Genomic DNA, 15,335 nt, shown 5'->3' with positions numbered 1-15,335 from the left:
TATGTATGCTCCTAATAATGGCCAGATATCATTTTTCAACTCCTTTTTTTCCAAGTTAAATAAATAAGGAGGGGCTACCTTCTTGTGGGCTTCAATGCCGTTCTCAATCATGAACTTGACAAATCTCCTGCCCCTACTACTTTACGACCTTGTTCTTTGACCAGATCTTTGAATTCACATCTTCGGGAATCAGGCCTTTTCGATGCTTGGCGAGCTCTCCATCCTACTTCCCACGACTTCACCTTTTTTTCAATTCCCCATCAATCTTACTCAAGGATTGATCTCTTTCTCTGCTGCACTCCTGCATCTAAACACCTCACCGATTCATCTATAGTCACTAATCACTGGTCTGACCACTCCACAGTTACTACATTATTCAATTTTTTTGACACACCCACATTTCGACCTCCTTGGCCTCTAAACGAAACCCTTTTGACGATCCCAAAATTTCAGGAGAAAATTAAACTTGCCCTTGAAGATTATTTTTCCCTGAACACCACAGACTCTGCATGCGCACACTGGCATGGGAAACACATAAAGCAGTCATCCGGGGACATATCATCAGCTACGCCTCCTTCAGAAACAAAGAACGTAGATCCCAAATGACTTCCCTGACAGAAGAGGTCCACCGCCTGGAAACCTCTCATAAACATCTCCCCTCCTGTACCCTATACAACCAAATAACTTCTGCAAAAGCATCCCTCAATGCCCTTCAGGCTGAAAAAACTGAACAGTCCTTACGTTGGCTTAACCAAAAATTGTATGAAATAAGTAATAAAGCAGATTCCCTACTCGCCAATAGGTTGAATGCCCGGAAGGCCAGGACCGTAATCCCAGTATTAAAAGATGATCATGGTACTCATCAATATAACCCTACCGCCATTAACTCGATATTCAAATCATATTACAAACACCTCTATAATATCCCTGAGTGTTCTCCTCTTCCCCCTCTAGCTGACACTTCAATTACAGATTACATAGCATCTTGTAATCTTCCCCACATTAATACTGTGACTTCCACTGCTCTCGATAACTCTATCTCCGCCGAAGAAATTCTCTCGGCCATTAAAACGCAAAAACCCTCTAAAACTCCAGGTCCTGACGGATTTCCAATGACTTATTATAAAACCTTCTAATCCACTTTGATACCCTATTTAACCTCGGTTTTTAACCAAATCCTAGGGAAGCATCATTTCACCCGGATACGACCAAAGCTACTATCACCGTCATCCCAAAACCTAATAAAGGCCCATTATTAGTGTCTAACTACCGCCCATCTCTCTGCTTAATACCGACCTAAAACTTTTCACCAAAGTACTTGCAAATAGGCTAAACCTACTTCTCCCCACTCTGATTCACCCGGATCAGGTGGGCTTTGTCCCGTCCAGGCAGGCACTAGACAATACCAGACGCACTATTGATATAATTCCTTATGTCAATCTCCACAAGCTTCCTTCTCTGGTGCTTGCCTTGGACGCGGAGAAGGCCTTTGATAGGGTCTCTTGGTCATTTATGTTCCAAACACTACGTAGCTTCGGGTTCTGCGGGAAGTTTTTACAGGCAATTCAAGCCCTCTATTCTAACCCCTCCGCAGGCGGTCTACTATCAGACTAATTTTCTATTACTAATGGGACCAGACAGGGATGCCCTTTATCGCCCCTGTTATTTGCCCTTATCATAGAACCACTCGCGAGCCGTATTAGAGAAAACCCTAACATCAGGGGCTGCTATAACATCAGTGCCTAGGTTTGAAGTACATAGTTTAAAGTGTCAATAGAACATTTAAGTTAAAGCTGGAGTTATTCAGGAATTATTACTTACTATACTAGAACCTGGAAGGCACTGTGATGTGATTTTTCATCTCTTATCATCCACAGGTAATTCACTACTACTGCACCCAGCATATTGCTGCTTTGGTTTTTATTTGCACAGCCATTTAAATCTGCTAGGTAATTCACTACTACTGCACCCAGCATATTGCTGCTTTGGTTTTTATTTGCACAGCCGTTTAAATCTGCTAGGTAATTCACTACTACTGCACTCAGCATATTGCTGCTTTGGTTTTTATTTGCACAGCCGTTTAAATCTGCTAGGTAATTCACTACTACTGCACCCAGCATATTGATTAGACTGTATTTCATATTTTTAAAAAATCTGTATCAAGGCAGGAAATTACTCTGTATCTGTGTTGGTATATAGTCCTCTCATCATTTGTTTATTTTAATGCTGACCCTTTGTTGTGTGAGGAGGGTGTTAGGGGGTGGAATCATTGTGGACACCTGGCTTAAGTCATACTTATTTGTCACTACTAGGCTGCCATAGCCGGGGCTGCTATAACATCAGTGCCTAGGTTTGAAGTGCATAGTTTAAAGTGTCAATAGAACATTTAAGTTAAAGCTGGAGTTATTCAGGAGTTAAACAGGAGGAGAACAGAAGGAGAATGTAACAGATCAGCAAATCCTGCTATTAAGGACTGTTTTTATCTACCACCACACCTCCAACATGCCTATGGATTGTGCCTGCACCTGGATCTCCAATGCTGCCCGCATCCCTCGTGCTCTCACCATGCAAAATGCTTATCCACTCCAACTATACTTTACTGAACCACACAGCAAGATGACCTCTCAAATGGTCCTTGGCTTGGCCCCCTAATCATGAGGCTTGGTGCAATTTTGTTGTACTCGTATTTTTTTTTTCCCCTAAGTTTAGACTAACCTTTCCATAGATGTTAGACTACTGTAACCCTTGTATCCTTGTATCCAGCCAATCTGTGTCACCCATGTTTGTCTGCCCCCTCCCCTTTAGAATTTAAGCTCTCACGAGCAGGGCCCTCTTCCCTCATGTGCTTCTCCTTCACTTAATTATACTCTAATTTACAACAGCACCCAACCCTTGGTTACAGACACCATGCTGCTTATCTAAGTGTTATGCATCAATGTATAAATCATGCATCTGTCCTGCATTGTTTGTACTGTTAATATATGTTTTCTTGTGTGCTTATTAGTTTATGTACTGTGTAAGGCACTGGGGAACCCTTGTGGAGCCATATAAATAAAGGATAATAATAATAATAATAATAATAATAATAATAATAATAATAACATAGCCGGAGTTCAAATCAAACAATCCCAATATACCCTTTCCTTATTTGCTGATGATGTACTCCTCACACTAACAAGACCGCTCACATCACTTCCCAACCTATTTCAGGAGCTCTCTCTCTATGGCTCTTTATCGGGAAACAAAATTAACCATGATAAATCTGAAGCCCTTCCTCTCCATCTCCCTGGTAATGCGAGGAGGTTGTTACAGTCAAATTTTAATTTCGTTTGGAAGAGAGATTTCCTGAGGTACCTGGGGGTCTCCATAACAAAATCCTATGACTCACTCTACAAAACCAATTATCCCCCCCTCATCAGATCAATCTATAATGACTTACAACAATGGCGAACGTATTATCTTTCATGGATAGGATGTATTAATGTCATAAAAATGAACGTCCTTCCCAAATTACTATATCTTTTTCAGACCCTACCTGTACCTATTCCTTCCCGCACCCTAAACTCTCTTCAAACTACGCTCGGCAAATTTGTATGGGACAATAAAAAACCCCGCATCCGCCGAGATATACTTGTCACTTGGTCTCCGGGCATTCTCCTCGACACATCAAACGTTGGGTCGACCTGGAAAGAGACCTTTTCGATATACACTCGATCTCATTCCTCCCGTGGCTTTCTCATAAAAACAGACCCAAGTCCTCCTTTCTATTTCCCACCATTAAACTGACACTTACTAATTGGGATCTAATAAATAAAAAATTAAATCTTTCCTCACACCCTTCCCCTTTAACACCCATCTGGAACAATCCCGCATTCCCCCCAGGCCTTTCTACTGGCATGGCTCGACCCTGGACCTCGGCGGGCATCACAAGGTTCCACCACATCGTCGGGGCATTTTCCCCTCTGTCCTTTGCAGACATTCAACAAGAACATAGAATTCCTAATACTCTACACTACCAATACTTACAAATCCGCCACTTTGTGAATTCATCTTCCCCTGCACGCTCCTCACTCAACCCTTCACCCTTTGAAAGACTATGCATTTATAAAATTAACAACAAGGGGGCTATTTCATCTATATATCATTCTATTCTGGCATTGGAGTCTCCTCCACTTGAACCACATGAACAGGCCTGGGAATCAGACCTAGCCTTGTCCCTTGGAGAAGAGGCCTGGGATACTATACGCTTAGCTATCTCAAAGTGTTCTATCAGCGTAGCTATCAGAGAGAACTCTTACAAGGTGTACACCAGGTGGTACTTACTGCCTGAACATCTTCATCAGATGTACCCTAACTCTTCTAACTTATGTTGGAGAGTTTGCGGTCAAATAGGTAAATTTTTCCATATTTGGTGGACCTGTCCATTGATCGTCCCATTCTGGAACATGGTTAGCACCCTACTCTCCCAACTCATTAGACCCCCGACTATTCCCACTCCTGTCAATCTTCTACTTTGCGCCCCGATCGATAATGTACCCAATGCTCTTCACATATCTTCTGCTGCCAAGTATCAGATAGCCCGTAATTGGAAGGCCCTGAACACTCCCAGCCGACAAGAACTTGTGAACAGAATTTGGTTTGTTGCAAAAATGGAATACATCACTAGCTTAAGGAACAATACCGTCCAGAAGTTCCAACATGGAGCCCTTGGTATTCTTATCAAAATGTGCCCCTTTCTGGTCTTGCTTCCAAAACTCCCCCCGACTCGCTCCCCCCCTCACTCTCTCCTTTACTCTATTTTATTTTTTATTTCCCCCACATCTTTTTTTCTTTTACCCTCCTCACCCCTAATCTCAATTTTACCCACTCTAATCAGTTCTATAACCCAAATCTAATTGTAAACAACTGTTTATAGATATTTCACCGATTTGAATTGTATTCTAATGATTTATATTATTGCTTATTGCATTTTTTCAATGTACTCTCAAACTCATTCAATAAACGATTACAAAAAAAAAAAGCATGCACTTTAAAAACTGCACCCTCCAGCCAAGGCTTCCAGCCGATATAATGATACTTATACAGAGATGTAGGCAAGGGTGGCCACTAATTAGTGAAAAACCCCCATTGGCCATCCAAGGGGAAAGTTAGTAATAAATGGCTTAAGTAAACAGTCAGAACATACCAAACATATAGCACTAGATATAAATCACTTCACTCAACAGACTGGAGATAATCCTTATAACAAAATAACTACTATTACAACTAAGGCATTAGAACAATAGCATATGGCTTCAGTAAATAATTACCTATTAGAATAATTAATAAGCCAGGCACAGGAGGAACTATACTCTGCAGTTAGGTTCAGTAAATAATTACTTATTAGAATAATTAATAAGCCAGGCATTAACATGCCAGGCATAAGCCAGCAATGGAGTCTTGCGTGATGAGCGTGCATAAAGGCCCTGGCGGTTGAGTGCATTACTTATTGTTTTCTTTGAAACATTTGTACTTGCTAATTCCAGGTCTTTGCTCTCCACAAGTGGTCCTTGGCTCTTGGACAACTCTTCTGATAATTCTTTTCAGTCCTCTGTCTGAAATCTTGCAAGGAGCACCTGGTCGTGGACGGTTTATGGTGAAATTATGTTTCCACTTCCACATTATGGCCCCAACAGTGCTCACTTGAACATTCAGAAGTTTGGAAATCCTTTTGTAACCAATGCCATCAGTATGTTTGCAACAATAAGGTTGCGAAGGTCTTGAGAGCGCTCTTTACTTTCACCCATCATGAGATGTTTCTTGTGTGATACCTTGGTAATGAGACACCTTTTTATAGGCCAACAGTTGGGAACTAAACCAGCTTATATTAATTTGCACTGACAAGGATTCTAATTACTGACATCTATGGTTTGATTTATTTCCATGTGTGGATTGCATGGGTTGTTGCTGACATTTGGTGAAAATAGCCTCATTACAATCGCAGTGACTACGCAGACACATCGCAAAGTGATTGACAGAAATTGACCGCTTGGGGGTGGCGACTGGGGGGGTCAGCACAAAGCAGGCATGCCAGTGCATTTAAACGCCATTACAGGAGTGTGCATAAATTAGCAACTGTGATGCCATACGCAGCTTGGGCTTTCACTGCGTGCAATGATGTTAGCAATTCCTGAGTTAGGTCAGGCCTTGTGCAAGTGTGCGTGAGGCTCCTATTGTACTCAATGTTACCGATGGTGTCACAGTGTTGCAAAGTATTACGGATGTGTATAAGGTAAAGTGGGCGTCCTTATGTTTGGCTGAGACGGCGTTGCGATTTAAATAATTAGCATATTTTCGCAGAGAGACTGCATGCGTAATTGCAACTGCGATTTCAACAGCGATCCTTGCTAAATCAGGCCCCTTGTCGTAGAAAATGCTGCGGCCTCTGCAGCGTAGGACTTCGTATACAGAATCAGACTCAGTCGCACAAAAATATACAAATGTCGCATATCAAATAAATGGAAATTAAGGCAATATGATAATTAGATTACAAAGAAGCACAGAAAACAAGTTGGGGAGATATTGGAGGTTCCATTTCATCAAAATAAAATGTTTATTTAATGATACCATGAGCCCCAGAGCACTGAGTAAAGACATAAGAAGTAATATGTGTAAAGAAGCTAGTAACCCACCAAACACAACCAATCATAAAGAAAACAAAAAAACTTTTTTTTGCGTAACATGTAACACCACAACATGTGATCATTCTGCCAATCAAAAGATACAACGCAACATAAACAAACTCAGAAATGAAAATATATCATAATTGCTAAACACATTACCTGACTGCCTATATGCAATGGTTGCGGTTTCCTAGATGTTGCAACCCTGTATTATTCCTGACTGGCACTCTACAATGATGATTGTTCCTTTGAGGTTTACACTGATGTCGCCCCTGTCTGTGTACTAATGCACAATTGTTTCTATGATAAGTTTACCTTAGCTTTTCACTATTGGATAACAAGATCACATTTATTACAGCGGAACTTCTTTAATGTCATGTGATACATTGGATACATAGAGGTCTATTCATAAAGATAACGAAAAATGAATTGTTACTTTTCACAAAATATCGCATCGATGCAATATATAGCTTTGTTAAGTAGCAATTCATGTATACTTACCTCTCCGACGTCTTCATACGCTGTCCAGGGGTCCGGCGGTCCCGTCTTCGGCTGCGATCCAGTGTGAGCGGCAGGGAGGCGAAGGTAGGTCCTCCCTGCACATGCGACGGCGGCTCCGGTCAGGGAAGGCTGCTGGGACATCAAGGGGGCGAAGTCAGCTCTGGGAGTTGGGGACTGCGGGCAGAAGACTGGAAGATAAGCAACTTCACTGCCCGCTTCGTGGCGGGGTTCAGATTACACTATCCTGAGATAGCGAAATCGGAACACAAAGGAGAAGTGGAAAGCAGAGCTTTCCGTCCTTTAATGAATCGCACTCACCATACTAAAGCATGGTGACGCGATTCAGCCATGGAGCTGGGGGTGCCGCTGGGGAAGTAATGAACTTCTTCATGTTAATCCCGCTCTGTGAATTGCAGGAAGCAGAGAAAATCCCTGTTTTTCGCAAAACAGGACTTTGCTCTATGAAGATACCCCATAGTTGCATCACAGATTATGCAACTCTGCCACGCCAAATGTCCCGTCACACAGTTTTGTACTAAACGTGTTTTTTATTCGCCACAGGCTTGCAACATAATTACACAAGTGCCTTAGACACTGCAGCAGCGTGCGATTCAATCGCTAACATGCAAAAAAGGTAAGAGACCAAGGACTGATATGAGTAAGCAGTGCCATGCATTCTGAGACACAGCGTTGTGCTTAATCTGCGACTTCACCAATTCAATTGCAACAAAAATACAAATCCAAAGCACCCAGTACACTATTAGCAACTGTGGATGCAGCTGCGATGTGACAAATACGCTAAATTTAGATATATAGATGTGTCCTTGCTAATCTAGCCTCAATACGTCATGCAGCGCAATATGTCTGCTGTGAGTGAGTTGCCAGGTCCCGTGCAACTCTGCTAGCGTTGGGCGTCTTTTTTTGCCGAAAAATGCGTCTAAGTCCCAATGCTATGTGACTAGGACGCATCAGGAAACTGTGCTGGTTAATTTGATATGTGATACTTGTATATATTCATCTGTGTGCAACTAAATCTATAAACGGAACTTGGCGTGAAATAAAGCTGCGGTCACTGCGGCGTAGCACCTCGCATGCTGATTGAGAGACTCAGTTGCACACAGATATACAACTGTTGCATATCAAATTAATCAGCAGGGTCTCCTGGTGCGCCCAAGTGACATCACATTGCGACAGACACAATTTTGAAAAAAAAATAAGGCGCAAAAAAAGACACCCTGCACTAGCAGAGTCTCACGAGACCCGGCGCGTGGACACATCTGTAGGTACTAAGGAGCTGATTCAGACCCGCTTGCTAGGATGTGTTCGCTCGTAGCTGGCCAATTGTCGCTTTCTGCGCATGCATGCGTATCGCAGTGCACGTGCACGAACCAGTGCAAGAGATCGGGCAGCGGTCGCTCGTTGCGCATAGACTGCCCACCAAAGTGAGTGACTGGAGAAGCCGTTTATGGGTGGCGCAGGTCACTAGAAACAGGGGTGTGGAGGTGCGAATGCAGACGTGCCTGAGCGTGTCAACGCCATTTCAGAGGCATGCATAATTAACAGGCAGCGTCATAGTACACGTCACCTGGTTGAATTACACACTGAAGTGATCGCAGTGCTTGCGGCAGGGTATAGTCAACCTCAAGCGCTGCGATCGCACCCGATGATGCTCGATGTGCCAATGGTTTCATGCACCTCCAGGAGATGATGTGCGCAAGTGGGTATCTTAGGAATGGCTGATGGGCGTCTGCATACACAGTGATCGCACGCCAAGACATGGTAGGCGTGCTAATGCCTTGCCATGCGATCGCCTGCCTTGCTGAGCGTGCGCTGGATTTGCATACGCAGGATGCAAGCGAACGCATCTAGCGAGCAGGTCTGAATGAGCTCCTAAAGTCAGAGAATTGTTACCTGTGGCGGAGAGTCTAAGTAGCGCCATATGAAGCAAAAAAACTATGGGTTAAAAAAGCTGCATAAGCACCAACAACATGAGAATACCCCCTATCTCCTACGCACCATCGCTCCAGTCGTATTGCTTGATACGTACAAAATGCCTGCGGGTCTGCATAGCCGCAACAGTGTTTGCTTTCTGAGCATGCCCAATGCGAATTCCCCAAAGATACACTATGCACACTGGCGAACTACTACTCTGCGTCAGTCTTGAATTTTCATGATGTTAAAATAAAAAAATAATAATAATAATCAATCTTCCCATTGTAATAACACATCTCCCATCCCATTATGTAACTCACAAAGCACAACAGAACTAGAGCTTGTGTTGTATGGTGTAGGCAACAAATGCAGGACACTTACCCAGAGTGCCACATGGCTTGTTCTTGTATGTGCAGATATCATACCTGGAAACAGATAAAAGTGGACATGACGATCAAATTGACAGCAAAATGCATGAAGATCAGGGCAATGCAGAGTATTAAATATTCAAACCTCAAATGCTGGATGCTAAGGCTAAAAAATAGCTATGACTTTCAGTATCGGCTATTCGCACGGCCACTCAAGGATATCCAGGCTAATTTCATCACAATGCAGCTTGCCACATTTATTCCAATTAGGTTCTGTCAAGCATTCACCCTACGATGCCCCAAGTGGCATATGTAAAACAGCCCTTGCAATCGACATAGGGAACAGTGATCCCTTTTTATAGTCTGATTCAGCTCATTACATCCCAAGCAGAAGGGATAGCGAGCTGAACGCCCATCTGAGCATACAATTGTACCTTACAGAACCATGCATTGCAGCAAAAGCAACACATGAATACAAATTACAGAATAATCATGACATTACAACTGGCTAATTGGGTAAAAAAAAATAATAATATCAAACTACCGTATATATTATGTACAACAGTACCAGGAGTTTTAAGATACCTTCAATTTAAATTAGCCAAATAATTACATTTAAATGAATATTGCATGTACACTTGTGTACACACCATAGTTCCCTCATATCACAAACATTAGAGGGAGCAGAGGATCAATATTGGACCATTTTACAAATACTGATTGGAGAAAGTATAAGGTTGACAACCAATGTGTTTTTTTCAGAAATGTGTACACTACATACAGTATGCATAACACAGACTATGGGGTAAATTTACTAAGAATCATGTTTGGTCAAGATTGCAATCCCGGGTGTGTTTAGGCATTTTTTTCAACTAGCAAATATACTATCTCGGGTGAGTTTGAGAGAGATTTCTCTATTTACACTGAAAAACTCTGGTGAGATTGCAAACACGATTAAATACACCATCGGCCAAACTCGAAAGTACTTTCTCTGAAAAGTATACAAATTGGGAATTTACCAAGAATTGTGTTTACAATCACGGGTGTAATTGTAGCAAACTCGGACCTAAATAGAAGTTTCAAATAGACCACCTCAAGAGGTGCGCGTGCTGCTGAAAAATACACAGATCAGTGTGATCTGTGTATTTTTCTGCATCTATATATTGTTTGTTTTAACAGTGGGGGTATGGGTGCCGGCCACCTGCTGGCACTTAAAGGGCAGGCACACTGACACCTGTAGTTCCACTGTAAAAAACAATAGTTTAATTCTATTTTCAACACTATTACCCCTGCACCCACCGCCCAGGGGTGCGGGGAAAAGCTCCAGGCTTCAGCTTAAGCCCTTGGGTGTTCGGGTGATGGGGGACACTTTTATTGGAGGGGTCCCACCTCCCCTGAGATCCCCGACTTGGGCTGACCAGGTTTGGGTGATAATGCTTTGGCCGGGGAGACCCGGTGAAAGGGTCCATTGGCTGTGGAATTACACCATGGCCGGATTTGAGTACGGTGCTGGTCTCAAAATAGGGGGAACCCTACTCAATCCCCCCCCCCCTATTTTTAAAACCAAGACTGGCTCAGCAGCCCAGTGCTGGTTTCTACAATATGGGGTAGCCCTACTCGTTTCCCCCCCACCCATATTTTTAGGAACCAGGACTGGCTGAGCAGCCCGGGGCTGTGTATGCATTTTTTTTTTTTGGGGGGGGGGGGGGGGACCCTATGTGATTTTCTCTTTTAATTAACCCTTTATTCACATTAAAAAGACACAAGCAGCTTTCACATATCTCACTGATATGTGCAGGCTGCTTGTTCGGGAGTGTTTGGCTGCGGGTCAGACACTGCAAACTCGGGTGAGAAAACTCAATCACATACACCATCGGAAAACACACTCTCAGCGAAACGCACTTCTTGGTAAATATGAGTGTTTCAGAAGCCTAAAATCACCAGAGTTTCAACGAGGCAAATCTCGACCATACACGATTCTTAGTAAATTTACCCCTATATCTAAGATTTCTTTAGATACTAAAGGCACACATCCACTAAAAGACATCAAAACGACTGCACAATTACAACATTGTAATCGTGCAGTCGTTTGTCAGTCTGTGATGAGCCTGCACTGTACGAGCAGTCGTTCAGTGTAGGCACAGTCAATCATCTGCAAACATGTTGAACCTGACGTTATCGTCAGGTTGTACAACATATATGTACAATGATAGATGTCTAAACGACCAGCGGAAGCACGCATCGCTGGTCGTTTTAGACATTTATTTTAATGAACTGCAAACGATTATTGAACGATTGAACGATATCGTTATCGTTCAATCGCTCAATTTAATCTTCTAGTGGATGTGTGCCTTAAGAGATACAAAAGCCTGAATAATCATAACTTATATACATAATTTAATAGAGAGAGAGAGAGAGAGAGTGAATAAATAACAGTGTGCTCATTCATTGCAATTGGTTATACAAAATAAAAGTTGCTAGAATATTCCCATCCCTTGATGCTTTTAAACATTGTCTAATTTAATTACAAAATTAATTAGGGTTAAGTACAGTTACTGTCAGAGTAAAGTATGTACAGTGAGTGGATCAATAAGTACACGTCAGTACAGGTGAAAGAATGTTTTATTTCACTACTAGCCAACCTCTAAGACCGCACCATATTAAACTTAAGCTATAAAACATATTAGAGTGTAGTGTACAATTGGCACATGATAGCTACTCCTGTCATTACAGGACTGACCTAGCTGCTTGAAGCTGGAAGAAATCTTGGCCAAACTGCCCCATACACTGGTAAACTATAAAACACTTGGAAGGAACTTGCATTGTTGTGCTAGAGTATAGCATATTTGGTCACAGTTGTGTACTGAAGTTCCAATGGTCAAACCACAAATCAGTTTAATTATGTGCCAGCAACTGGAGTGTCGGCGTTTCCAGCAAGCTGGTGTAAACCGCAAACTGCAAAATGCTTACAGTGTCTGGCCTCGCACCAACTGGACAAGGGCCAATAGAGAAAAAAAAAAGACGACTCTTTGTAATGACCTGCTGTTGGAAAATAAAATGTTTTTCTACATGTATTAACCAGTAATACTACTCATCAACGATGCCTATGGGGGGAGATTTATCAAACTTTCTAAAGAGAGAAAGAGGAAGAGTTACCCATAGCAACCAGATACTAGCTATCATTTATTTAGAACATTCTATAACATGACAGCTAGAATCTGTGGTTGCCATTGGCAACTTGGCATCTTTAAAAGGTGTGATAAATCTCTCTATATTCTTACATTCTCTAAGAAAGACTTGCAAGCTTCAAAAACCAATCAGGGCTTCATTATGCCAGATTATTTCTTTTGCTGGGCACACACTGACAGATAAAATGTGCACCAGACAGACATTTTGGGCGGGATGTACTAAGCATCGCATCCCCAAAGCCATACATACCGGCAATAATATTGCCGGTATGTACCTAGAAAATCACAATGGACAGCTCTCCTGGTAAGAGATGTCCTTTGCGATCTGGCGACCTTCTGAGCATGCACAAAAGGACACGCGGGCCGCGATTGGATCCCTCTCAGGGGGCATCCCGAAAAGAAGCCCATAGGCTACTATTGGGTAATGCCATCTAAAGATGGCGTTACCCACCGAGTCGAAGTACCGTAATGCATCGCATTCCGGTGCTTATTACATATGAGAAATGCGGCAAAATCCCCAAAAACTGCATTTCCAGCTTAGTACATCCTGCCCAGTATCTGGCAGCCTCATGCCCAGCAGATATCGGAGCCATACACTGACAGACATGTAACAATGTATGGCCACGATATCTGGGTTTCTCCGTTCCACCTCTGTGAAGGAACAGGGAAAATGTCCATCCGTTAGCTATGGCAGTGCATCACTGCACGATGGGGCCAACTTGTAACATCACAATATCGCGTCGGATGGACATGCTGGACAATTCGGCATGTCCGACCAATTGATAATTTCAGATCGATCGCGCACATACACAGTACATTTTTCTGGCTGATCCACCGATATTAGGCGGATTGTCCAGATACTTGTATAGCGTATGCCCAGCATAAAGAAAGCTGCACACTGCACTGATACAGACGTAGTGCCGATACCTGTCTTTACAGTTAGATGAGTAGATTTCAGTCAGACACTATAAAGTAAGGCATGAAACAATTCCCTACAAATGCACACAAGGGGCCTGATTCATCAAGGAACTCAGTTGGTTATACGCACGCAATCGGCCGATTGTTGTGTTCTACGCATGCGTATGCATTGCTCGTGCGCATTCTAGATATTGCGATCGCAGACCCATTGCATACTGATTGTCAGGAAGTGCTCTTTGCGGGTGGTGAAGGGGGGGGTGGTCGGCTGAACACAGGCGTGCTGGTGCGTTTCAAAGGCATTGCATTTGCGTGCATATATTAGCCACTGTAAAACCATACGCAGCCTAAGGCCTCATAGCGTGCGCTGAAGTAAGCAATTCCTGAGTAAGGTCTGACCTGCCTAAACTGTGCTTGAGGCTTGGATGGTACTCGATTGTACCGATGTTTTCGCAGTCTTGCTAAGAATTACGGATGTGCGTGTAGATGAAGTGGGCGTCCTTATGTAGTGGTGCGACGGCATTGTGATTGCTATGGATTAACATACTATCGGAGTTGAACTGCGTGTGTAGTGAATCAGACCTAAGAACAAGAGAGAAGACCAAGGCCCTGATTCAGACCCACTCGCGAGCGGCTGTCCGCTCGCAAGTGGGTCGAGGGAGCTCCGTCGTACGCATGCGCGAGACGCGACGAGCTAAGGACTTTCCTTCGCTCGTAGTGTCTGATCAAAGGGGGCGTGCTGTTGATGTTGATTGACAGCACGCCCCCTTTGGTGGGCGTGCCTGCCAGACGGAGGCGTTCCCAAGGGAAGGAACGCCTACCGTCTGAAGCCGGCCCCACTGACATCACTAGTAATGTCAGTGGGAGTGATTTTGGCTCTGATAGAGCCAAAATCACTCCTGGCCTTGCGGTTGAGAAACTCAACCGCAGGCTTCTGCTCGCAGTGGCGATGGTCGCGATGGTCAAGACCATCGCGACCATCATCCTGCACGCTCGTATATGCTGTGGGTGGTGACCCACAGCTATACGAGCGTCCAGGAGGACGCTCCATATTTATGGAGGTGGGCCCTGATTCAGAGCGAGTGCTCTGGTCAGAGCGTCCGGCTCTGAATCAGGGCCCAAGATCCTAAATGATGAAAAGAAGAATATATATCTCTGAGCAGTAACAATACAGAAAGTCCTGTGGTATCCCTGGCATTTATTGCCTGTTCTACCTGTGTATCCCAAACAAAGGCTCTAACATTTGATGGATAAACACTCCTCTAAGGATTCACCCCTCCTCTATTGACTAAATTGTATCATTATGCAACTTTGTTAAAAATGTATATTAATTACTGCATCCTGACAGATTAAATTTTTTACTAGACCTGCTACAAATCACAAATTACCAAATATAAACCATTTAGTGAAGGTAAAATAGCATGAGGGAATAAATAAAAGTCTCAAAAGTGGGGATTGCATTAGATTTAGTAGTGCATCCACACGTCATGGTCACTGACTTACCTTATGTATGAGTATTTAGCAACCGAATAAACCCTGGGGATTATTCCGCTACATGTCTATCTATACAAATCTTAAGCAATTAATCACTTTTAAGGTTCATTTGATATAATTATGACCAACATTTCCCCTTCAGCCCTGTTGTATTCTTCAATATTGCTTCCAGAAACTGCCCTAGGTGTTAAGCTGGGTACACATTGTATGATCGACCATCCAATATATCATTCCGACGTTGTTTGAAACAATATATCGTACACATCATTATGTGT

General features: G+C 43.1%; 1 protein-coding gene across 2 annotated transcripts in view; it reads right to left on the bottom strand.

The window, feature by feature from the left end:
* ADAMTS6 (ADAM metallopeptidase with thrombospondin type 1 motif 6) overlaps positions 1-15,335 on the bottom strand; it is a 309,424-nt gene that overhangs the window by 195,301 nt on the left and 98,788 nt on the right. For both annotated transcript variants that reach the window (XM_088444033.1, XM_088444034.1), the window contains exon 7: positions 9,477-9,520. In XM_088444033.1, coding sequence (XP_088300159.1) covers positions 9,477-9,520 — 44 coding nt within the window. The remainder of the gene's footprint in view (positions 1-9,476; positions 9,521-15,335) is intronic.

Source organism: Taudactylus pleione, unplaced genomic scaffold, assembly GCF_031769625.1.
Source record: "Taudactylus pleione unplaced genomic scaffold, aTauple2 ptg000345l, whole genome shotgun sequence".
Classification (NCBI taxonomy): Eukaryota; Metazoa; Chordata; class Amphibia; order Anura; family Myobatrachidae; genus Taudactylus; species Taudactylus pleione.
This window is presented reverse-complemented; position numbering and strand designations above follow the sequence as displayed.